At 38.7% G+C, this 24,463-nt stretch overlaps 1 protein-coding gene across 1 annotated transcript; it reads right to left on the reverse strand.

Annotated features, from left to right (window-relative positions):
* Positions 1–17,388: 17,388 nt before the first annotated feature.
* Positions 17,389–24,270, reverse strand: LOC139732873 (adenylate kinase isoenzyme 5-like). Its single transcript, XM_071643714.1, has 2 exons — positions 24,208–24,270; positions 17,389–17,643 (listed from the first exon to the last, which is right to left on the reverse strand). Exons 1-2 carry the CDS (start codon positions 24,268–24,270, stop codon positions 17,389–17,391), a joined length of 318 nt encoding a protein of 105 aa, XP_071499815.1.
* Between the last annotated feature and the right edge of the window lie 193 nt (positions 24,271–24,463).

A 24,463-nucleotide genomic window follows, 5' to 3' on the forward strand; every position in this document is an offset into this window, starting at 1 on the left:
TTTTTCTCCGAATGTTTTCCGACAATGAAGCCGAAAACTATTCTTGCGCAATTTGTGCGAAGTTTCCACGACGTACGTGCGAATGTCGTGTGTATCATTGCTAAAGTACAGCATGTTACGTACACGAAGAACACGCGACGGAAATGCGAACAACGAAAAATTTTCAATAATCATGGGAGAAAATGTACCCAAGGAGAGGTGGAAGCTGTCTTGAGTTGATTTTTTTTTCTTTCCTCTATTTCTCCTTTCTTTTTCTCTCATTTTTCTATTGTGTGCTTGCCTACATTTTTTTTTCCTAGGACGTATCTCCTCCACTAGTAAAGCATATGATTTTTTTTTTTGCAGTTCCTCCAACACATAATCTCTATACTTCAAATGACATTTTACATACTTTAGATTAATTCAAACTGTATTCTGTGATTTATTTTGTATATCAAACACTTCTTTCTCTTTGCTAGTCTTTAATTTCTTTTGTTACTATAGTTGTTAATAATTGTTTGATGTTTAGGTGTATGCTACGATTTTTATTTGTAGAAAACGTACATATAGGTCAATTAAGGTCATACATCCCCCAAACGTGCGCTAAACGTTCGCGAGAATGTCTCAAAAGGTACGCGAACAGTTTGCGATTACGTCGTAAAATGATAGGGAAAACTTCGCAGATTTCGCGTAACATACTGTATACGCTATAATTTTCGCGTACATAAACTTTCGCGAATTGCCGCTGTCACACATTTTCGCGAGTGGTTAAATTCGCGATTGGGGGACCAGAGAAAATATGAAGTGGCAAAGAAAGTGTGAATTTTCAACTTACTAGCAAATAAGAATGATACTAGTTATACACGGCATGAAAAAAAAAAAAAACTTACCAAACTCTGCGAACTAGTAAGTTAGAATTCAACATTTTTGAAGTGGTTAAGTCCATCGCGCTAGATTTCTGACGAGTGGTCCCCTTGCGATAATGGACTGGCTCTCTACAGTATTCGTAAGTAGACGTGGCCGTGCGTAAACAAGCTTAGCCAGTATGGTCTGTTCGGTAAGCCGCGACATGGTATACTAGTACTGAAATGTTCGTATCATCAAGGCAAGGGATTCATTTTGGAAGGTAATATTTTCGCGTGTTGTTAATTTCGCGAATAGCTCCCGACTCGCGAAATTCGCGAAAATAAAACCCACGCGAAATATATAGCGTATACGCGAGACATTCTCCAAAGTTTCGGAGTCTGTTTGGGGTTTCACGAACATTTTGCGAACATCGCGCGTGTCTTGCGAAGGTCTTGCGCATATGACGAGGCTTTAAAGACACTTTCGAGAACAATTCACGAGCAAATCACGACCAAGTGTGCGGAAAAGGTTCGCAGAAAATTTCAAACTTTTTTGAAATTCTCGCCGAAGTAAAAACGACATTCGCGAACAATTGACGACGCTTCCGAACCCTCACGTTCGTTTGGCGATCTTTTGCAGACCAAAATGCGAATGCTGGATTTTGCCATTCGCGTCCTTCGCAAATCGTTCGCGTGCTCCGTGAAATCCCACCCTAACCGACACACAGCGACGTCCCATGTCTTCGCTTTGTGGTCGACCGGAATGCTTAAATGTAAAGTGATTGGCGAGACCCGGATGCTCATGATATGCTCTAATGTCGCCTACTGACCCCCACGACCCTGCAAAATACCAACTGCAATTGCCTCGCAAAACTACCTCGTATAGGTAATAATGATAACTATACCAATACCATACATGTACAATACCACTTGCTCAACGAGTCCACTTGAGTAGAATCTGTGCATTTTCCCCTGCTTCCATGAGCACTTGTAACTCTGTACTCAGTATACCGAATTTGTAGGTGTTTAATTACCGAAGTCTGAAAAGTCTTCAGGAAGTCTCCTTAGTATTTAGATAAGCAGGAGGTAACGTATGGAATTTCCTGCAAATATGTCTTTCCAGAAATCTCAGACCCTGTGCCAGCATTGAATGTTGAAGCCCTACTTAATATACTCACCGACTCTTCTTAACGCCCCGCGTAGCAGTGCCGGTACATTGTTTTCGCCTATGCTGTATTGTGTGGTCTACTATACACTCGGTCTTATATGCTTCTTTGTCTCACAATCTGCATTATGTGCATCGGTAATCACTTTAGATTCTCGTCTTGTGTTGCAAAAGTGTTGGAATGTGTAGTGTAGGAGGGGCCTTTGTGTGGTTGATGAGCATGAGTGGTTGTGACAATGGACCTACTACACATAGACGTTCATTGTTTGTTTAGAATTCATGCGCCCATTTTTGTTAGGAGTGGCACAAAAACATTTTGAACATGCGTTCCTGCTCCTGATCGCATCATCATGGACCTACCACACAGTCATGGACATTGATCGCTCGTTTATTAATTCAGACACCCGATTAGGCTGTGAAAAGCGTCACAATAACATTTTAAAGATGCTTTCCTGCTTTCATCTCATAGTGCATCACCGACAGCCAGCCTGGAGTAAAAAACAAGACGGCCCTTCGAGATATCTAAAAACTACATGCGCAGAAGAGTGTGGAATAGCTCTCTTAACCCAATCGACACTGAATTCTGAAATCCCCATAGACTAAATACACATGCCACCAGGTTCCAGTATGGAACGGGTTAAATCAAGAAAAATGCATGTGCAGTTGTAGTATATATTGAGAAATCATCGCTCAATTAATTTCATTTGCGAAATGCACTTACTTTACGAGACAAAGCAAGTATCTCGGCGGGATGGTTGTAATTTGTAATCTATCCCCCCCCCCCCATTTTTCGCACACTGCTTCAGAGTAACATGGACAGTGAATGATAGACGACATCTATAAGTTAGACTGACACTTGCACGATTTTGTGGCACGCATTGGCACGACTCGAGTCGTGCCAGTGCGCAAACTAGTCGTAAACTGGCGTGAAGTGGGCGTAAACACGTCGTGACTGCGTGCCATGTCGGGACGAGAATTTCGAGATGTTCAAAATTTTGGTTACGACAAAATTTCGCGACCGGGTCGTGAACTATGCGCAAACTGTTCGTGAACTCGTCGTGAACTCGTCGGGACGATGCGGGAGGATGCGTGCCAGTGCGTGGCATGCAGTGCGCGCCATGCCACGACTAGGGTCACGAATAGTTCATGAACAGCTCACGTCGAGTTCAAGAGTAGTTAACGACATGTTCAAGAGTTGGTGCGCGTCGCAGCGTGGCCGTGGAAGCCGTGGAAACCTAATGTTGCGATGAGCTGATATCATAATTGATACAGTACGTTACTTAAAATTTGCTTCATTTAGAAAAAAAAAGTATGATGCTATATGAAAGCATAGCTCCGGCACTTTTGAATACTTAAGGTAACAATTACTCACTCAACAGAAATTGCTCAAGAAAATTAATATTTTTGTGAATAATAGTGTGAGAACGGCAACGGCCCATCAGATACGTTACCATCAAACATGTCAGATACGTCACCAATAAAATGTATCGTGCAGCAAAGTTAAAGCTGTGCTCTATACGACTTGATAAGAAAACATGCAGTTCTAAAAGGAATTAAAATCGGTTTTGAAGTGGCCAAGATATCCAAAATAAAGTAAAAGAAAGAGGTCCTAACAAAATGTGATGGCCGATCTACTTCTATTTGAACATCTTCCTTTTACTTTATTATGGGCATCTCAGCCATTTCTTAACCGATTTTCATCAAATAAACTTTTCGTAAGTATAGGTGGATTTTGATTATCTTGCAAAAGGTTAAAAACTGAATCCTCATCTAAACCAGAACTAACATTATCCTTTAGAATTATGGCATTTACAAAAAGTGCCGTCAGATATATGTTAGAAATCCATTCTATTTATGCTCTGTTGAGGTTGTGTGTGTGTGTGTGTGTGTGTGTGTGTATGAGCGTTTTGTATACCACAATAAATTTTTGTCTGTAGCAATCAACTTAGGACTTTTAAGGGCTGAAGTTAGTCTGGTACCCACCTTATGCTGTCAACTTCACAGCAAACGAGGCTACATGAACGCTCTATACCTTTGCTCATTATAATTTTGCATCTTATCTACATAAAATGCGCTCGATCAGTAATGTTAAAGTCAAGAGCACTTCCTTGGTTGAACAATGCTCTGAAAATGACCATAGGATTAATGACGTCAAGCGTTTTGCATCAGGTTTCTTTTAATCACATGATTGAGTGATCTGGGTTTGATGTAAATCGGTAGTTAAATGTGTCAATAAACATAGCTATGCTTTGTCAGATAAGTTACCATCGTTTGTCGATTCGTGAGACCTAATTTATTACGAACAGGAACAAAGGAAAATTGAATTTGTGCGTATCATGTGCATAGAAATCTTTTCCAACTTCATTTTTACCGTCTTTCATGTATTACAAAATTTGGGAACTATATCAGATAAAAAGTATTGTGGATTTGTTTTTGTTTGGTTCTCGTATTTCACGTATTATTCAAAGTTTTGTCGAAGCGGGTTATCTAATCTTCTACATATGACGAAATCATTTTTTTAGAAGTGCTGTTTTTTAACGGAAATAGTCACATTGTGATGTTCTTACAAGTTAAAATGAATTTATTGGCATGATTGGTGTTTGGTCTGAAACGTATGCTAACGGAACTTTTGATACGTTTCCACACACCGTCCTTCTTCCGATCCGGAATGTATTTAATCTGGCAGAGATGTTACCTGGTATTTTCTATTTATGAGAAGTGTAATACTTATTAATGATGTTTCATACATAATCAATTAGACTTTTGATATAATTCAAATGCAGGTACAAAGTTAGATTATATAGGGTAACATATTCTAAGTCGAAATATATTTATTTTCTTGCTTTTTATTTAGCCTTCACTTGATATATAAATCAGGATCATTTTTATCGCACATTAGATCACGGCTGACTCCAAAATGTTTTCATGATGTTTATGTTTAATCTTGTAGATTTACATAAGCATTCCATTCTAAAGCGAGAAATAAGCAGACAATGAACGATTTTCTAAGATGTTACCTCTGGTAACGTAGCTGATATGTGGTACTAACATGTAAAAAAGGACTCTGTGTTTGGAAATGTTTCTAGAAAAAATATGAGCTTTCAAAAATCACCCATCGATTGTTTTGTATTTCCAAGGAATCAAACTTTCTGAATTGATAAAACATGAATGAAATCTTTGATGTTGAATTTTTGTCATTTGTACAACTGCAATTGCACACTTTTTCGGAGAATGGCCCGAGAGCACCTGCCAGGTATAGACATCTTCTCTTCTCTGCAATTACATTCAGCATGTTGTCTCTTCCACAGTTAATCCAAAAATGACCAGAGGTAGGGGAGGCCCCCTTTTTATATGGCGTGCCCAAGTCGGCACGACACCGTGTGAATTGCGCAAACTCGTCGTGCCAATGCGGGAAGTGCGTAAACTATGCGCAAACTATGCGCAAACTATGCGTGAACTCGTCGTGCCAGTTCGTTTAAATGTGGACACTGATGGGCACGCATTTGTGAACTATTCGTGAACTCGTCGTGAACAGTGCGGGAGCCTCCCAGTCGTGCCCCAAAATGGCACGACCTGCCACAACAAAATCGTGGCCAAAAGTCGTGCAAGTGTCAGCCTAGCTTTACCATGAACCTAATGCAAGGCTGACACTTGCACGACTTTTGGCCACGATTTTGTCGAGGCAAGTCGTGCATTTTACGCACTTCCCGCATTGGCACGACGAGTTTGCGCAATTCGGACGGTGTCGTGCCGACTTTGGCACGCCATATAAAAAAGGGGCCTCCCCAACCCCCGGTCATTTTTGGATTTGTTGTGGGAGAGACAACATGCTGAATACTCTTACATATTTGTTGTTTGCTGTTTTCATGTTAATAAATTGTTTTCTTATTTCGAAACTTTTGTTTTTCTTTTTAACCTTAAAATAAAGTTAAGGAGAAACGAAAACAAAACGAAACGAAAAAATAAAGGAAAACAACAACAACAACAACAACAAAACTCCCCCACCCCCAAAAAGAAAAAGGAAACAAAAAAGAAAAAGGAACGAAAACAAAAAAGAAAAAAGAAAAAGAAATGAAAGAGAGAAAAAGAAACGAAAAAACGAAAAAAAAAAGAGACACAAAAAAGACACGAAAAAAGAAACGGAAGAAGAAAAGGAAAAAAGATAAAGAAAGTGAGAAATGAAAGCGAATGATAACAGAAAAGAAGTCTCCTCCCCACTCACCCCCCCCAAATAAAAAAAAGAAATGAAGAAATGGAAGTAAACAAAAATAGAAACGAAAAGAAAGAGAAATAGAAAAGAAACGGGTGAGGGGACTTTCTTGCGTTTATTGCTCTAAATATACCCCCGCACCGACGCGAGTGCCACTGTCGTGCAGTAGTCGTGAACTGCTCGTGAACTTTTTGCAAACTGCTTGTGCCATGCGCAAATTGTTCGAGAAGTGCGTAAACTAGTCGTGAACTGCTCGTGCCATCAATGCGTGAAATACACGTGACCTTGTCAGTGGGAAGGCACGACCACACTGCGACGCGCACCAATTCGTTAACATGTCGTGAACTACTCGTAAACTCGACGTGAGCTGTTCGTGAATTATTCGTGGCAGTTCGTGACAGTCGTGGCATGGCGCGCACTGGCACGCATCCTCCCGCATCTTCCTGACAAGTTCACGACGAGTTCACGAACAGTTTGCGCATAGTTCACGACCCGGTCCCGAAATTTTGTCGTGACCAAAATTTTGTACATTTCAAAATTCTCGTCCCGACATGGTACGCAATCACGACGGGTTTACGCACACTTCACGCCAGTTTACGACTAGTTTGCGCACTGGCACGACTCGAGTCGTGCCAAAGCGTGCCACAAAATCGTGCAAGTGTCAGCCTGGCTTAATTCGTCACAAAGCATGCTTCACTGCTTTGATCCGATGATTGTCACCGCCAGCGAGCCGGGGGAAGAACAAAACGGAGATTCGAAAAATCTACAACTATATGCGCAGAAGAAAATAACTCACAAAAAGTAAGGTAAATGTGCAGTTGTGCCCTTATGGAACAAACACAGTGTTACCACAGTGTGTTCACATAGTTGACTATGTGTAAACAATGTGTTAACCATGTGGTCACAGTGTTGTCACAGTGTGGTATTTGAGATCACATAGTGTACCACATAATTGGCATACCGAACACAGATTGGCACACATATACCACAGTGTGGTATAGTGTTACGACAGTGTGTTCACATAGTTGACTATGAGTAAACAACGTGCTAACCATGTGGTCACAGCGTTGTCACGGTGTGAGACTTGAGACCACATAGTGTACCACATTATTGGCATACTGAACACAGAGTGACACACATATACCACAGTGTGGTATATTATATCGAACTATGTGTAAACCCTGTGTTCATAATGCTACCACAGTCTGGTATTTCAGTTTAAGTGTTTTACCACATAATTCCCACATAGATCACATACTGAACACACTGTGAATCATGTTTGACACAGTGTGGTATATTTTGAACTATGTGTAAACCCTATGTTAATAGTATTGTCACACTGTGGGATTTCAGATCATTTATTTACCACATAATCCACACAGACTTGGCATACCGGACACTGTGACTTGTGCTTACCACAGTGTGGTATATATTGAACTATGTGTAAACCCTGTGCTCGGTGTTGTCACTTTGTGGGTTTCAGATTATTCACCTGCATCATCTCCACATACTTGGCATACTGAACACACAGTGTGGTTTATTTATGTGTACTCCTGTGTCCATAATGTTGTTACACAGTGGATTTCATATCATTGATTTAATACTATAATATCCACATACTAGATGTTAAGGAAGAAACACTTCATTTTTTATTTTGAATAACTAAAAAATAATGAAAATTAACTTTCCTCAAATTTACACAGAAGGTAGCCTCTAAATAACGCACAATTTTGTTGTGTACTGTTTCAAAATATTGCAGGGAAGAGCATACAACAAAATTGTATGCCTGTATTAGCTACCTAATGTGTAAATTTGTGGAAAGTTATATTTTCTTGGGTTTTCAATTATTCACAATCAAAAGCTCAAAATATTTTTTTAAACATCTAGTACTTTGACACACAATGACTCATGTTTACCGCATTGTGGTGTATATTGAACTTTGCTTTAGTATTGTCAGTAGGGGATTTCAGATCTTGTACTACCACATGGCATGTTAATCCTTGTAAAACCAGGCTATTTCTGGTTTTGTCGGGGGGGGGGGGGGGGGGGGGAGGAAGCATTTTACCAGTTTGGTGAAAGGATTCAAATATTGTAGTTAATTAATAGATGTACATGTATGTATCAAATTAAAAGAATATACCTCATCACTACATGTACTCCCCAGAGATTTTTATCAAGTTTGTAAAGCCACTTTTAACTGGTCTGATTATCCAATAAAGTAATAAACCAATAACTTGAAGCTGGACAATATACAACACCCTTTAAGTACACGGTAGTTGCAAATGTTATATACTTATTCATTTTCCGAATTTCAGTTGAAACCTTTCAACTTTCAAATACTGGCTTGGAACAACAGATTCATTTAATGTGAGAATATGACCCATACATATCATTTATCCAACCTTCAGATGAATAAATCATGCACTTAGTGTTGTGTTAATACTGTTTACGGATGCATAACATCAAACACTAGAAATGATATAACACTAGGAGTATCTGTAGTTGTGGAAAGAGAACAAAAAGTGACATGTTATAACTTCCCTGTTTCTCTCATAAATCACATGCTTTCCAATGATTTCACCAGGAGGTATTGCATACAATCTATTGGTCACACGTTTCACTACTCTGATGTGTACAGCATCAGCATGGCTCTCCCTATCTCTATTCTTTACAAATGGGCCATCATGCTCTACATACTTAATGAGAGCAAAGGCATCGCTATCATCTTCCGAAACCACAAAATCATGTATAAATGTCACTCCATTGCCTGTTACTTGTACATAATAATTTATTCTGGTAGTGTGCCGAGAATATTCAGTAGTATGGATACAAACTGTGTTTACAACTGCTTTCTTGTACACTTTAATTACAGAAAAATGTCACAGGATATTCTTGTGGGGTTTTTTTTTTTTTTCGTGACATGCTATACCACATGACTATCACAGGACAATACCACACAGCAGTACCACACAGTAGTACCAACTGGAATATAAAAAAATGCAAAAAACAAAACAAAATGCATATTCCAGAATCTCATTAATAGGTGAGTTATGCTGCGAATCATGACAACTGATTTAAGCTGTACTTAACCTGTCCTATACTCCTACAGTATTACCTATCAAGTGGGAGTGCTGAGGTACAGAATGTGATACTTCATGCGGTATTTCTGTGGTATTCCTGTGGTGACACTGTGGTATTCCTGTGGTAACACTGTGGTATTCCTGTGGTATTCCTGTGGTACAGACTTTGCATAGCTCATGAATATTTATAAAAAGCAACCTAAATTTGAGAAAATTCATAAAATACTTCTAAATTCGAAGTATTTGTGATGGGATTTCCTTTGAACTATTGTCTAATAATGTTATGTTATACCAATGTCATAAATTTTGTTATGAAAAGGTAATTTCATATTCAATAAGAGTGTTATCTACTCAGTAACCGTGCCTTCATGCATTACAAATATTGACTAATACACCTGATGACTATGTAATATTTGATATATTTGATGACTATGTGGTGACTACCACATTGTACTGTGGTGGACTATGTGGTGACTGCCACAGTGTGGTAGACTATATGGTGAATACCATAGTTTGGAGGACTATGTGGTGACTACCACAGTGTGGTAGACTATGTGGTGAATACCATAGTGTGGTGGATTATGTGGTGACTACCACAGTGTAATGGACTATGTGGTTATAACCCTGTGGTCATAGTGTGTGACACTGTGGTTTAATTCACAGTGTTTTTAATATGTGTTTTGGACCATGTGGTAATGCTATGTTGCACAGTGTGGTGACGCTGTGTTTCACACTGTGGTAAATACACAGTGTTACCACACGTCCCAAAATCACATATTAAACACATATTAAACACATGTGTTCGACACTGTGTTCCACACTGTGTGCCACACTGTGTTGCACACTGTGTTACATAGTGTGGTAAAACTGTGTTCTTTCCATAAGGGTGGTGTATGTTAGGAAATCATACCACAAACAATTTCGCTTGGGAGAAGCAGGCGGGTTTTTTTTAAAAGAAAGCTAACATTTTGGCAGAATGATTGTAACTTGTGATCTCAATATTTCACTTTTCTCCAGCTTATTCCAGAGCAAAAAGGGATGGTAATGGTGGAGAACAGATATATCGTGCCATTATAGGCAAGGTCGTACGCGCGTTCGAAATGTGCGAATCAGCAATTACCCATCTTTTGACACAAAATTTGTCATGATCTCAGGTTTGCTGCTCCTCATCATCAGTATTTATTCAAAGACATTTCCGACTGAAAAAGGCACATCAGCGAAACGAGATTGAAATGAGGGAAACGATCATTTTGTTAGTGACGATACACGATCACACAATCGTTGTTGTTCAGACACCTGAATGTATTCATTAAGATGCACATCATGAGGTGTCGGTGACGATCATTACATCAAAGGAAGACTGTCGTGAACAGTCCATGTACGTATAGTAGGTCCATGGTCTTACCATTAAAGGACAAGTCCACCTTCATATACATAAGGATTGGGAGAATGCGGCAATATTAGTAGAACACATCAGTGAAAGTTTGAGGAAAATCGGAAAATCCGTTCAAAAGTTATGAATTTTTTAGTGTCTGTGCAGACACTGCTGGATGAGCAGACTACTACAGTGTATGATGTCACATGCGTACAGCGATATAAGGATAATATAAAGAGAATTTCACAAAACTTCACTTTTTTGATAAAGTGCACATTTCTTTGACTTATTACTGATGTTTGTTAAAGGTAATATTACCCCCCTGCCTTCTGAAAGAGAGAAGTCGAGTGTTCGTTTGTTATGCGAGAAAAATGGAAATATGTTGATTTTTCTTTATTCTTTCTTTATGTCGTTGTACTCATGTGACATCACAAGCTATATTAGTCTTTTCATGCAGCCGTGACTGAGCAGAAACTTCAAAAATTCATAACTTTTGAAAGGGATGTCCGATTTTCCTCAAACTCTCACTGATGTCTTCTACCATTACTGCTGCATTCACTCAACCCACATGTCTATGAAGGTGAACTTGTCCTTTAAGCAAGAACGTTACATGCGCGTCCACAAGAATCCACTTCAGTAATTACTAATTTTGTGACACGAAATTTGTCATGATTTGTGGTTTGCTGCTCCCCATGACAGTCGATTCTCCAAAGGCAGCTGAGTCTGAAAAGGCACCTCAGCGAAATAAAATCGAAATGAGGGAAACGGTTCTTTTGTCAGTGACAATGAACGATTTCACAATCGTCCAAACAAATTTTCGTCCAATGCATATAATCAGGTGGCGGCGATCATGCAGGTGGGATCAAAGAAAGACCTCCGTTCGTAGTCAATGAAAAATGATGAACTATGTGTATACAATATTTCTGAAAGTGATCATAGTTGATTATTTTGTACCATAAAGAAACAAAAAAAAACCAATAAGATTAAATGAAGAAGCTATCCGACTGATAACACGGAAATTTGTAATCATTGATTTTTCAGTCGTAAAGGACAATATAGATATTGATATCTTATGGCTATCTTAGCTTTCAGTAAGAATTAGTTTTAGCAGAAGTTGAATACATATATCACTGTCGCATAACGCAGGGAGTGATTAAGTATTTCCTCTATCACATAGAAATGTATTACTTAAGATCCGGTATTAAAATGAATAAATGTAACTGTCGATTCATTCTTTTAGCAAGAAGACCCCGTGAATCCAACCATGCTGTGCATTAACAGAGGCCTGATCTTGTCTATGTGCTTCAACGTGTTTTCGTCCGTTGATCATTATGATTATATTGATATTTTCCACTCGATTACTTCACCACAGTACAATCATATCCACATTCATACCAAATTTTCATAATTTTCATGCTTCATTCGCAGTGAACTGATATGTGTTGAATGCCCCCTCTCTCCGGCTGGCTGGCTCGACAGAGGAAAGCATCATCAAAATTTTAATCATGGATATGTTTTCATAAATTTGTTATTAATCCCATTCACGTAAAACTGACAGCACAAACGAGTCTCAGGAACACGACAGCGCGGTATAGAAGATATTAGAAGCACACCACTACCATGATGCAATTTTACAGTCTCGAAGTGAAGAACGTTCACACATTAACGAATACCCAACAGACGATCGATACCCAGATAAATGCGATACTTGAGCAGTCGATCACAGCAACGCATCGAACTCTTTTGAGCAGTCATCGATTTTCTGGAATGGCTGAATAGAGAGGCAACTTCAATCAGGGAAAATCGGTATTGAATGGTAGGCTATGGGAGGTGGTGCAATTTGCGGAGGATCGCGTACGTACCAGGCAGAGCAGGTGGTGGCGACTTGTGTAACAATTAACAATAAGATAGAATCTCGTTTTTATGTTGCCGCACAACACAATAAAGATGCTATCTTTTATTCAATGAAGGGAAATCAAACTCCTTCGAAAAGAGCGTACAACCTGTTCGATTTCACCTCTCTCGGCGATTTGGCTTATCCGCTTGTGGTATAGAAAATTAGCTTATCAAGTTAACGAAATTTTATGGTTTCTTTCTCATCCTGGTTCGAGATGAACTCGTATAGAATAATCTACAGCCAAACTTGTTGGATTGTGGAGCTGGAAAAGCTAAAGGTAAAATATAATGCATCTTGAAACTTGTCACCACGCATGTGAACACTAACCTCTGAAATAAGCTCCATTTATTTTTGGTAAACATGTATACGCATAATATGTTTGCAAACATATTCATTATTGCAGATACACAAAATGTGTTTGTATGTGTGTTCATGTTCATTATTTTCTTCTCTTACACCCGTAATGAATAATCAAACAGAGTCGAAGGTGAGATATAAAGCTTTTACCTGCTTAGAGTGACATAATTTTGTTTATGCTGCATAAATCCTTCAACATCAACAATACTGTTTTCACTATACAACCACTTCCACAATACTTGTATAAGATACAGAAAACCAACATGTTTCAGGTTGTGCAGAGTTCCCCAACAAAATCAAGCGAAATTAGATTTGCTGTCTAAAATAAGTTCCCCGACAAGGTGATGAGATGGAACAAAGACGACTTCAATCGCGAACATCTCTTAGATACTTGCAAGACTGATAAGCCATGAATAAGGCGCCGTGAACACTGACATTCAAATCTGTTTCGTTCTGAAATGCTGATGAAATTTCATGAAAATGTGGATCTTTTGTCTTTCACAAAACCATAGGAAAAGAAAAAAAAAAAGCCCGCATCCTAAATACTACAATATGAAAAATGGTCTACCACATTCATACCCGCTAGTGTATGGTATCGAAGTCGTTTGAACGCGAGCAATTGTAGCATTCATTTTTCTTTTTAACTTTAAACTCCTTATTTTATATCAGTGATCGAACAAAAATCAACTTGCCGAAAATACATCCACAAACACATCAAAAAGTAATAAAGTAACGAAAATAATGTACAGAAAGAAAGAATAGAGAGTAATGTGTCAAAAGAATATACTTTATTAACGATAAGAATCGAATTTTGAATGAGAAAAAGAAATGGCACTCGGTGTTCGTAACTCGACGCATATCGAAGTATCACAATCGTAGACATAAGAAATTTTTCAAACACTCTTGGTAATTAGCGAACAGTTATTACGATGACTTATAATCTTATATTACAATGTATTGTTAATCTAGATGGATGTTCACTGAACAATAAATGCACTAGAATCCGCTTAGATATTCCGAGATTCCGAGACTTCAAGACGCTGCATATCATGCAAACTACTAGTATATACAGCATATCTATCCTATAGTGAATTGTATGAAAATTTCCGGTGATCTGATGCTGTAAAATGCTTCCATGCATACCACCTTTAATAACACAAGCTGTTGCCTAAATAGTGCACCCACGGCTGCAGTAGCATGATCAATGTTCTCTACTAGGCATATGTTACTCACAGCTTACTACACATGGTATAGAGATGACGCCATTTTGCCTGAAGAAGAGGTTGATGGCGTATTACATTCATGCATTAATATTGTCTTCCTTGCATTATTGGGGTGAGAAAGTGTGATGTGTTGAACATAATAAGATCATCCCTTATTCCTCTGCATGCTACATGAATTTCCTGTCTGTTATATGTGTGTGTGATTTGTGAGCATTGAACTCAATGGTACAAAAAGGGTTATTACTGGTCAATCTGCCGGCTGGAAACTGAATTCTTGAAACTCCAAGATTCTCTTAAACTCAATTCGCATGATCGCAAATGGCAGGTGAACATTCAACAGACGTGCAGATGTCATAACCATACGGCTCATTTTTTTTCTTTTTTGTATTCCTGGTTAACACGTGGACAGCCGCGTGGGCATAACTCTGACCTGTCGACTATAAGTTGTTTCACAGTAACAAGCAAGGTGGAATTGCATGGCAAAGTGAGTGATTACACTGGCCATTTACTATAATAACACACACATAAAAGCCTAAACGCCACAAATTACCATTTATCATACTGTGATGAAAAAGTGTAAAAGGTGTGGTATTAGTGGTAATGGACGGATACGTAGTCACTCTGATGCATAGATAATGCTTGAAATCGGACCTGTGAAACACAAATATGAATGAAATTTGCCCGATTATCTTACAAATCTTATTCTCATCTGTCATCACACTCTAAAAAAAAATCATTTACGAGCGTACTTCAGCCATACAGGAAACACTGTACGAATAGCAGAATGGTAGAATTGACAGCCAGCCTGTGAATAATACAGGCAATGGTTGCTGTAGAACTGTTCGTTATCAGCTCGAAAGTTAAGATAAGATATTGTAGCAATCGCTAAGAAGTAATACACTTGCATTTCGTTCATTTTGTTATCAGCTTGATGTTACGACAAGATATAGCAATCGTTAAGATGAATACTTGTCCCATTTTAGTAGGGTAGAGAATTTATAGTACATGAGAATTGATCTTTGATTTTGTTACCTTTTGTTACCTTTTGTTGAAACAAAAGAAATAACAAGAAAAAAATGGGGGGGGGGAGGGGTGCGTGCGCCCCCCCCCCCCTTTAATTTTGTAAACGCGCCCCCTCTTTACGGAATTCCTGGATCCGCCCCTGGATGTAAAGTGCTAAAAAAGTTGTAGTATCAAGCAAGTAAAGTGGTGTATAGGAATATGAAATGTCCTCAGAGCAATCGACAACGGTATAGCTACTTTACAACATTACGCATACAACAATGCAACTATAAAACAAAAAGATTTAGCGTATCGAGTACTAGTAAATATCCTGCACAAATAAACCGTCAAGCGGCTATATAAATCTCGCCGCGTTATTGCACGCAAAATGTGAAAGATTCGTTCATTTTCCTTACCCAATTACACCACAAAAAGGAGATACGAAAAGCCTCGATACAAGTACTCGTGAGTTTTACCACATCCTCACAAATGATTAATAATTGGCTTTAGGCACATTCAGCAATATTCAACATGGCACACACACACAGAAAACACAAAGTACATATACAAAGATTAGTAATATACAATGTAAGTATATATTACCCAAAAGATACATGATTTTTTGAAATCGATTCCTTTACCCTTTCACCAGATCGTCGCTTCTTTTCACGCAGTCCAATGATTGCGCAGATCTGCAACCGAACTGCACCAATGTAGTAGAATTATCAAAATAATTTCCTTTCTTTTTCAGCAAAGTTAAGTAGAATTTTCCAACTTTATACATTTTTTACACACTGCTATTCTATTACGAAACTGAACTCAATCTTACTACAATCGTGGTTCACACATCTCAGCTGCCTATCATACATGTCCATCTCAAATCTATCTCTGACACACAATTTCCGACCTACGTATATCGTAGGCAGCGTTACATTATTCATCAAATCTGTCACAAAACGTCAATTCGATTACAGATCTGTGATTGTCGTACACAATTTTGATTGGCACCCATGACAACGTGACTTACTTTGCATCAGCTGGAATAACAGTTAACAACAAAACTGGTACATTTATATATCTGAGGCGAGATCTCCTTAATCTTAAAGATATTTACACTCGTACAGAAAAAAAAATCGTAAGAATTTAGTGCTCTTGTCGAAGATATAAATACAAAAGGCTCCAAATTCCCATATCACGCCGTTATAATCAAGCCAAAAAAGTTCAAGTACTGAGAACTGTATGTTACGATTCGAATATCAGCAGGTTTCTAGAGAATGGTTTTTTTTTTCACTGTGACTTTCAATGTATGTCTCAGGTCTAGCGAGAAACTGACCTTAAAGTTAAGATCAACTTTGACATAACGTTTTATTTTGATTTCGGCGAGCATGTGATGAGAAAAAACAAAACTGGCCCATCGAAAAAACATCTCTTCTTTCTCACAAAGTAGATCGTCATATGAAAGTGATTGAGTCGCATGAAATGTGATATAGCGTGACATTGAAGTAACTCTTGATGTACCACCACTAACTTTTGTATTGAACCATTGCAATATTCCGTCGCCAGAGACAATATCGAGTTGCTCATGGGAAAAAGATTGATATAAGTATCAGGACGTTTTGCAATGACTGCATTTATGTCTCTCTACAAGGAATGTACTCTGGGGACAACTGTGTTTCGCTTGGGCGAAGTGACAGTAGGGTCAACTAATGAGTAAAAATGTTGAGAGAAATCGGACACAAAATTGCGACCATTGCAATTAATTTGTGCAATAGGCCACTCGACGGGTACATCGAAAGGCAAAGATGTTGTGGTCATATCCTTTGTACACCATCCTCGTCAATGGAATGCCAGGTACTTTCTAGACAGACGAACGTTCTTGTCGGGCCTCCTTCAGATCCAGATTACTAGTATTAAATCGAGGTCATACACTGTAACATAACTCCCGACTCAGTGATATAAGCTTAATTCGGTCCGCAAAATCATTGAGCAGAATATCATTTGTGTGCTAACAGAAGAAATGACGTCTGGTTTACACGAGAGCGGCGTTATGGTTGCGTGACAGAGATCAAGCAGATCCGGCTCGCGTCCGGCTCATGGGAAGCCACGTTGCGTGGCTTCTTGACTACATGTATCACTGTATCATCATCACATTCGACTACGTCTATCCTTCTCCAATGTGCTGCTGTGATTTTGTCGCTTTATATTATAGAAGTAATCTACTCCTCAAATAAAATTCTCCGAACTGTCTCTTGATGTTAGTACAGGAAACCAGTTCCGGTTAGGAAAGTCTGGAGTTGTTGATTGATTTCTTCGGGTGACAGTCCGCCTTCACACAACGGCCCTCCGGGACTGACTCTGGAACCATTGGGACCTTCTGTCTCGAGGTCAATGAATGTATTCCAGCGGACGTTGAGGGCAGCCAACGGGTCATCCTGAAGACGGCGAAGGCACGCCATTAAGAACGCCACGTGGTCGTCTGGCTTGTGGTACAAAATTCCCGCCATTAGACTCTGCGAAGATAGCAGAAAAGGGAACAGCTAGTAATATTCAATGATTTACATTTGAATATACTCTGAATATGGTTTGTGTTGGGCTTGTTGTTGGAAAATTATATTAAGAATGACAAATTCTTCTAAAACTCTGACAGACACAATAACAAGTTAACAACAAATGTTTTTATGACATTCGTTACTTTCTCAATACAATTTTGTTACTATAGGAACTGATCACAGATAATGTCACTCAGGCCGTTGATATGGTAACTGTAAGATATAACTTGCAATCATTGCAAAAGAAGGAGAAAAATCTCAATTGTTGACGCCGCCGTGAACATTGGACTCACCCTGATTGCTAAGGGTGCAAAAAAAAAAGGTTCAATTGTACGAGCTTTCATCTTATTTTTAAATTAGCTGTTTGTAGCCATACCTCACGCAAAGCATTCGTGAACAGCTATTATAACAAAATACACGAGTCTGCAGAACATGAAGAAGAAAGATACCGTACATGAATGGGAAAACTATATATCCTAATTTTTCCTGAATTTGTTATCCTATTTATATGATCATCGTAAAAAACAACAACAACAAATCAAAACACAACCAGCAGCAGATTCACAAGACCTATCGGCCTAATGGGAAATATCACATATCTCATCAAGTGGTCTCATTTTTTGTACATGTAATATCCAACTCGATCATTTTGCTCCGCGAGAAATTTCCGACATAAAATGCAAAATAATGATCTAAACAGAGTAACTCCCAAACGAAATGGGAATAGAAGAGTCATGACTACATTCCCGTTTTATCGAGACCATAGACTGCAATTTTCCTGTCATTTATCGTAGTCTAATGACGCATACACCTGCGCAATGATACCGTTAATCACCACTTTGTCGTGAGACGCCGTATGTCACTATGGCAACGAACTGAGCGTCCGTGCAATGTGGACAACAACAAACAATACTAATGTCTTTGAGAAGTCGTTTCCACGTTTACAAAAGACATGACTGAACAAAGGGCAAACTATACTGACATTTCTTTCTAATGTTTGCTTCCCTCGTTTCGCAGTGTGTGTGTGTGTATATGTGTGTGTGTGTGTGTGTGTGGGGGGGGGGGGGTTACAAGGAGAAGAAATGCCAGGGTGTATCAATTAAATATGAGAACAGAATAAGTGAAATAGAACATGAAATCGATATCATTGTGGTCTATCTAGGTGCACGTAAGACCGTGCAGGATTGACCAGAAATGAGGAAGATCGAGAGAATGCACAATTTTCTTTCTTTCCTTTTTGTCTTTCTGTTCTTCTTTCTTTCTTTCTCTATCCCCGCCCAGCTGTCTTTTTGTGTGTCTTCCACGACCGCATGTATACTTACTTTGAAGTGCAGATAATCGAGTACATTGGGCGCTATAAGGTATCTTTCTATGCGAATGGAATAGAAAAGGGTATTACACGGGCAAATCTGAATACCGCAAAATGTCATTTGACTCTTACTTCGATACTCAATGACATCCTGCCTTTGAGTCTGTGTCCGGGTCTTTTTTTTAATCTTCTCTATTTTCTTTTTGTCTAAAACGGTATCAGAATCGTGGTATCAAAGCTGCAATCCTGCGTGCTTAAGTGAAAAAAGGACTCAGTCAGCTACAGTGTTGAACAGCACAAGATTATTGAGCTTAATCGTCTCGCAGTCGTCTAAATCAGGTCTTCCCCGCCTTTAGACTCTTAAACAAAATAATAAATTGGCATCGAGTTCGGTTCTGTCCAATTGAATGTAAATGTCACAGCGAGAGATGAATGAATGATGCGATGAATTTCGCATCATTGAAGCTACGCTATATGGCAACGTCGCTTCACGCAGAGGTGTATGATCTAGATATGTTGTAGGGTTACATAGCACGGACTTTATCAACCTGAAGAAAGAAGCAGCGTGGTTTGATAGGCGGAAGATCACCAGAAAGTAACATTTAATAGTGAAAAAAGATAATTGAAGTAATAACAATTTATGTGATGGAAAATCATGCATGAAGTTCATTGTAAAAATCAAGTACAGATTAAACGTTGTGCGTTCATTTCTTTACCCAATAGACCCCCTACATACTAAAATATTTTACTAAAACTGATCGCATTTTCATTGGCAATGGCAGAAGTCCTTCCGATGAAAAATGTCTCTTCTTGCTTTCTCACACTGATTCCTACAAGTATTTAAAGAATGCACAGAAGAACTTCACTAATTTTGATGGGAATATGAGTAAACGAAATTTTTCACTGATGATTGATGCATGATAGCCACTGTGCGACAATTTTCGCATCATAAATTAATATAGTATGTTCAACATGTTACGTGGCAAGTATCTGGACTGCACAAGGATGGTTGATTACTTTTTATTGTATAACTTCTCCAACATCCAATCAGCTTTCAAGATAAAAAGTGCGTACAGAGCAGACTGGGTGTCGACGTAGTCCAATCTTTGTGCTTTCTTGGCACATTTCACACAGACGATGAATGCTACTCTGGTAACAGCATCAATGAATTACAAATCTGCAGCTCTGCATTATTCGAGTAAAACTTTGACATGACAGGTGTAAATCGTTAATTATCAGAGTGAATATTGCAGTCCGCTAACACCTGCGCAATAAGCCACGTTTTCCCCCGATCAGTGGAGAATTATATCTGTGCTTAATCACTTTGCTTTAATGCGTTCGGCATTGACGTCATTGGTCCGTTCATCCTGATAGGCTGCAAATAGTAAATGAACTTTCAAGTTTCTGTTTTTGCATGAGACGCAAATCGTGTACACTTTTTCGACAACAAATCATATTTCCGGCTGCAAGTAGACTTGCTAAGAAAAGATTATACATAGATATCTATAAAACAGCAATAAAAATGTCACAATAGAGGAATGCATTGAATGCGCATTGCGTTAATTTTAATTCAAAATTTTGAATTAAAATCAAGGCAACTTGCTTTTAATGCATTCCTCTATTGTTAACGTTATTATTGCTATTTCTATATACTGCCAATTTATACGCGGAACAAACACGAAACCAAAGAATTACACTGAAATGCAAGATTTACTATAAATGCGAGAGCAATGACACAACAGTTTTGGCGCAAAAAAAAAAAAAAAAACCAACAACCTGTGTTTTAAAGATGACAGCAGCAGCTGACAGGTTTTTCAATTCAAGTCAAATGGTGCAGGTACAATTGTCTATACCGCTTTGATGTGTGGACGTACGTACCTTGTCAGTACGTATAAACCAATGTGGAGCAGGACAATATTAGAAGACGGTCACACAGCTCACCGACTGGTCAGTTTAATCAATAAATCAAACAAGGCCGGTCGCTGACCACAAAGATCACAACCACTTGGCCTGACAACCAAACGCAAGAATTATCACAAAGTTTACGATGTTATAGGCCTTTTATACATTTTGACTGCACTATATAGCGCGTGTCAGAAGCTGTAATAACGCTTGGCGAGTGTTGATAGCTCCGTGGGACTCACAGACTTACAAATTATCCCCAATTTTTTAGTTTTCCAAGTATAAGGACCCCTCCACTTTACATCTATATGCATCTACATGCATTGTCAATTTATATTCAATTCTGCAAATTGTTTTTATTCGCATATATTCAACAATGTATTTCCTTGTTACATATCATTGTTTCTTATGTAATTTTTTGTATTGTGGAAACTTTGAATAAACTTGAACTTAAAACTTGAAGGTTGTTAAGCGGAAAAATGTGATATCAGTTCACTTTTTTAACCAAGAACCATGCAGTGTTCATGACAACTGAGGCGGCATGTAAATTAATTGACATCGGTTGTAACAGAATCGTGGAGGAATACCTCGACATCGTTGGACTCATTTCTAATACAATAACGGTTTTTTCCTTTCACAGTTTGGCTAGTAAATTGCACGTGATATCAAATTTGTAATCCAATACAAACTCTTTGCAACACGTTGGTAGTTGGTATGATTATCTTTGGGGCATATGCCGTAGAAACGAATCATTTCATGGCCAGCGGAGTCTGGGGGCCGTAGGGGCTCGCCCCCCCCCCCCCCCCACTTTTTGTGCACATTACAAAGGAATACATAAGGTGTCATCACTTTGGGCTCCCACACTTTTTTTAAACCCGGAAGTACGTAAGTGGCACTAAATAGAAATACATGTAGATAGAGATCTTGAAGTGTGAGCGCAGTAAGTTACTTTTTTCTTCTTTTTTTTTTGCTTGCCAGCTGGAGAAACCCGGAAATGGAAGAGGAGAGATGAGCTGAGGACCTTACCATTTTTTGTTTTTTGTTTTTATTGCTTGTTAGCTCATGAAACCCGGAAGTGGGCCCCCACACTTTTGAAAACGCTCCGCCGGCCCTGCATTTTGTTGTTAATTATACCTACTACTTCTATCCGTATTATACCTCCTGACATGAAATCGTACAATTACGATCATTGATATTGCCTTTTCCACCACAATTTGGGAATGCCATTATTTCGTGTGTCAGTGTAAAATAACAAATAAGCTTGTCTATGATTAAGTCGCACATCACTACTAGACAGAATAGAGCTGTGTCTGACCCTTTTGTACTTTTATGCGTCCAGCTTTAATACAATTGATGAAGCAGTGCACTCCTGTTACTACGAACACGTTTTATAACGAAATTCCAGTTACAACGAAATAGAAATTCAAGCCGCAACATTATCTGCTCTATGTTTTTTTTTATCGTTCATTTGTTGGGTTATAACGAAATTTTGATAATAACGAAAGAAAACTGCCTGTCCGAGAACCTCGTTATAACAGGAGTTCACTGTTGTAGGGCCTATACATGTAGTGGTATTTCCAAGCAGGCCATCCAAATAGATCAAAGATGATACCTCCCCCCCTCCCCCCCCCCAAAAAAAAAAAAACAGCAACGAAAAACAACAAAACAAATACACAAATACACATGTAAAACTCGGAACGCTGTGACGTATTTGCTATTTATAGTAGCATTTGTGGTGAGCTCAATCTCATACAGCTGCACTCTTATTCTTAATATCAAGGTGTCATATAAGGATATTCATAAGCACAGTATATCCCCAAGTCTTGGAATGAAGTCCTTACTATTATGCCGACGCACAAATAGAATCCATTGCATAAACTTGCTACTATACATCCATAGAACCTATACATGAAAATGTTTTTAAGTTTAGCTTTTCCAACTTCCATCCCTATACATGAAAATGAGAAATATTTACTTTTCGAGCCTCCGCCCATTGCGTCATTGCCTCTTTCTCTTTGTCAATTTTGTTATCCATTCAAACCTTCCTCCTATTCCGAAATACAAAAAAAATAATCTCACAAGATTTTTTTCAGAAGACAAAAATCCTATGATAAAATCTGTGACATACACACAGATATCATGCGATAAACATAATATAGAAATAAAGTAGATATATTAAAGCAAATGATATACATTAAAGGTGATTAAAAATAGACTCATTCAATATATGAAAAGATGAATTAAAGGAAAAAAAGAAACATACGATTGCATAAATGAATGAATACAGAAGTGGATCCATTAATAAAAAATCATCATTTTTTTTCAAATGAAAGAAAAGTACGAGCATATTATGGTCTTCTGCCAAATATCATGGGTAACTTTATAGTGAAGTCATGCAATTATCATTAAGTGTATAGGCCTATCTATGACTTGTTTTAATTTGGTAAGCCAATTAATCTGAAAATCTACTTGCCACAACGAGTATTGAGTGCGTACATGTTTATATCAACCCTTACCATAAAAAGAAGATCACCATGAATTGCATATCTCACAATGACATTGACTTCCTTGAAACTTTGGGGGTGCTGCATGCAAGCTACTGGTATAGTGTGTGGATCGAAAATTTTAAGCAGTCTGCTAAGTGTCGTTTGTATTAGTCACAATCATTATCATTAATATTACGACTTTTTTCATCCCTCTACTAACTGTCGCTCGACTATCAGTTTCCATGGAAGCAGAGTACGGTACAGAGTAGGCCGCTACAATCTTGAAGTAGAACAGCAAGATACGTGAGATTTTGCCGCCTGTAGTTCAGCGCGCTTCCCCCAAGGCGCAACTAAACCTATACCCGGTACCATCTGCCGATTGCCGGTCTGCAGGATCCTACTTTTCACATTTTTTTAGAAGACGTTTGCCCCAGTATACCTAAAACCTATGTGGATTGTTTTTTTCGCATGACAGACACAAAGAGATATTGTTTCCATGAAATTGTGTATTTGCTGTGGACGTACACAAATCGAACGAACGAGGTCATTGAGGAACTCACAATGCAAACAGCAAACTGCGCCCAGCAAGCAAATCTGAGAGCGATGTCCAAAAATCAATACTCGGCTGTACTGAACAACCTTCTCTCCATATCTACGGCCCACAGAATACAAGATAACAATAAGCTGTCAAAGGAGAGATTACTGTCAATGCCACCTACCTAATGCTCATCACATGCGGGCAATGGTGCACCGACATTGATTTGGATACCACTGAAACTCAATACATAGGATTGTCATATACAATGTAGGTTTGCCAGAACACTGTACCTGAAAGAGTTGTCGAATTCTCCTTCTAGTAATGTACGATTCTGAGCTCTCTTTCTCTCCCATGGTTTGTCTTCGATCTGTTCCACGAGTGAGTTGAGAAGCTGGTTTTCTGACCACTTCAAACGTGCCTTTCCTCCGGTTGCCTGCTGTATTTGTGTGTGTGAAATGCAGCACCCGACAATCAGCCTGCTGAAAATACGAGCAATATACAACAGAGATTCTGCGCCACGGTTGGATACGGCGTGCAGTCGCTACC

This window comes from Diadema antillarum, unplaced genomic scaffold (assembly GCF_040938485.1).
Source record: "Diadema antillarum isolate AM-2024a unplaced genomic scaffold, OU_Dant_1.0 scf00000024, whole genome shotgun sequence".
In the NCBI taxonomy this organism is placed as follows: Eukaryota; Metazoa; Echinodermata; class Echinoidea; order Diadematoida; family Diadematidae; genus Diadema; species Diadema antillarum.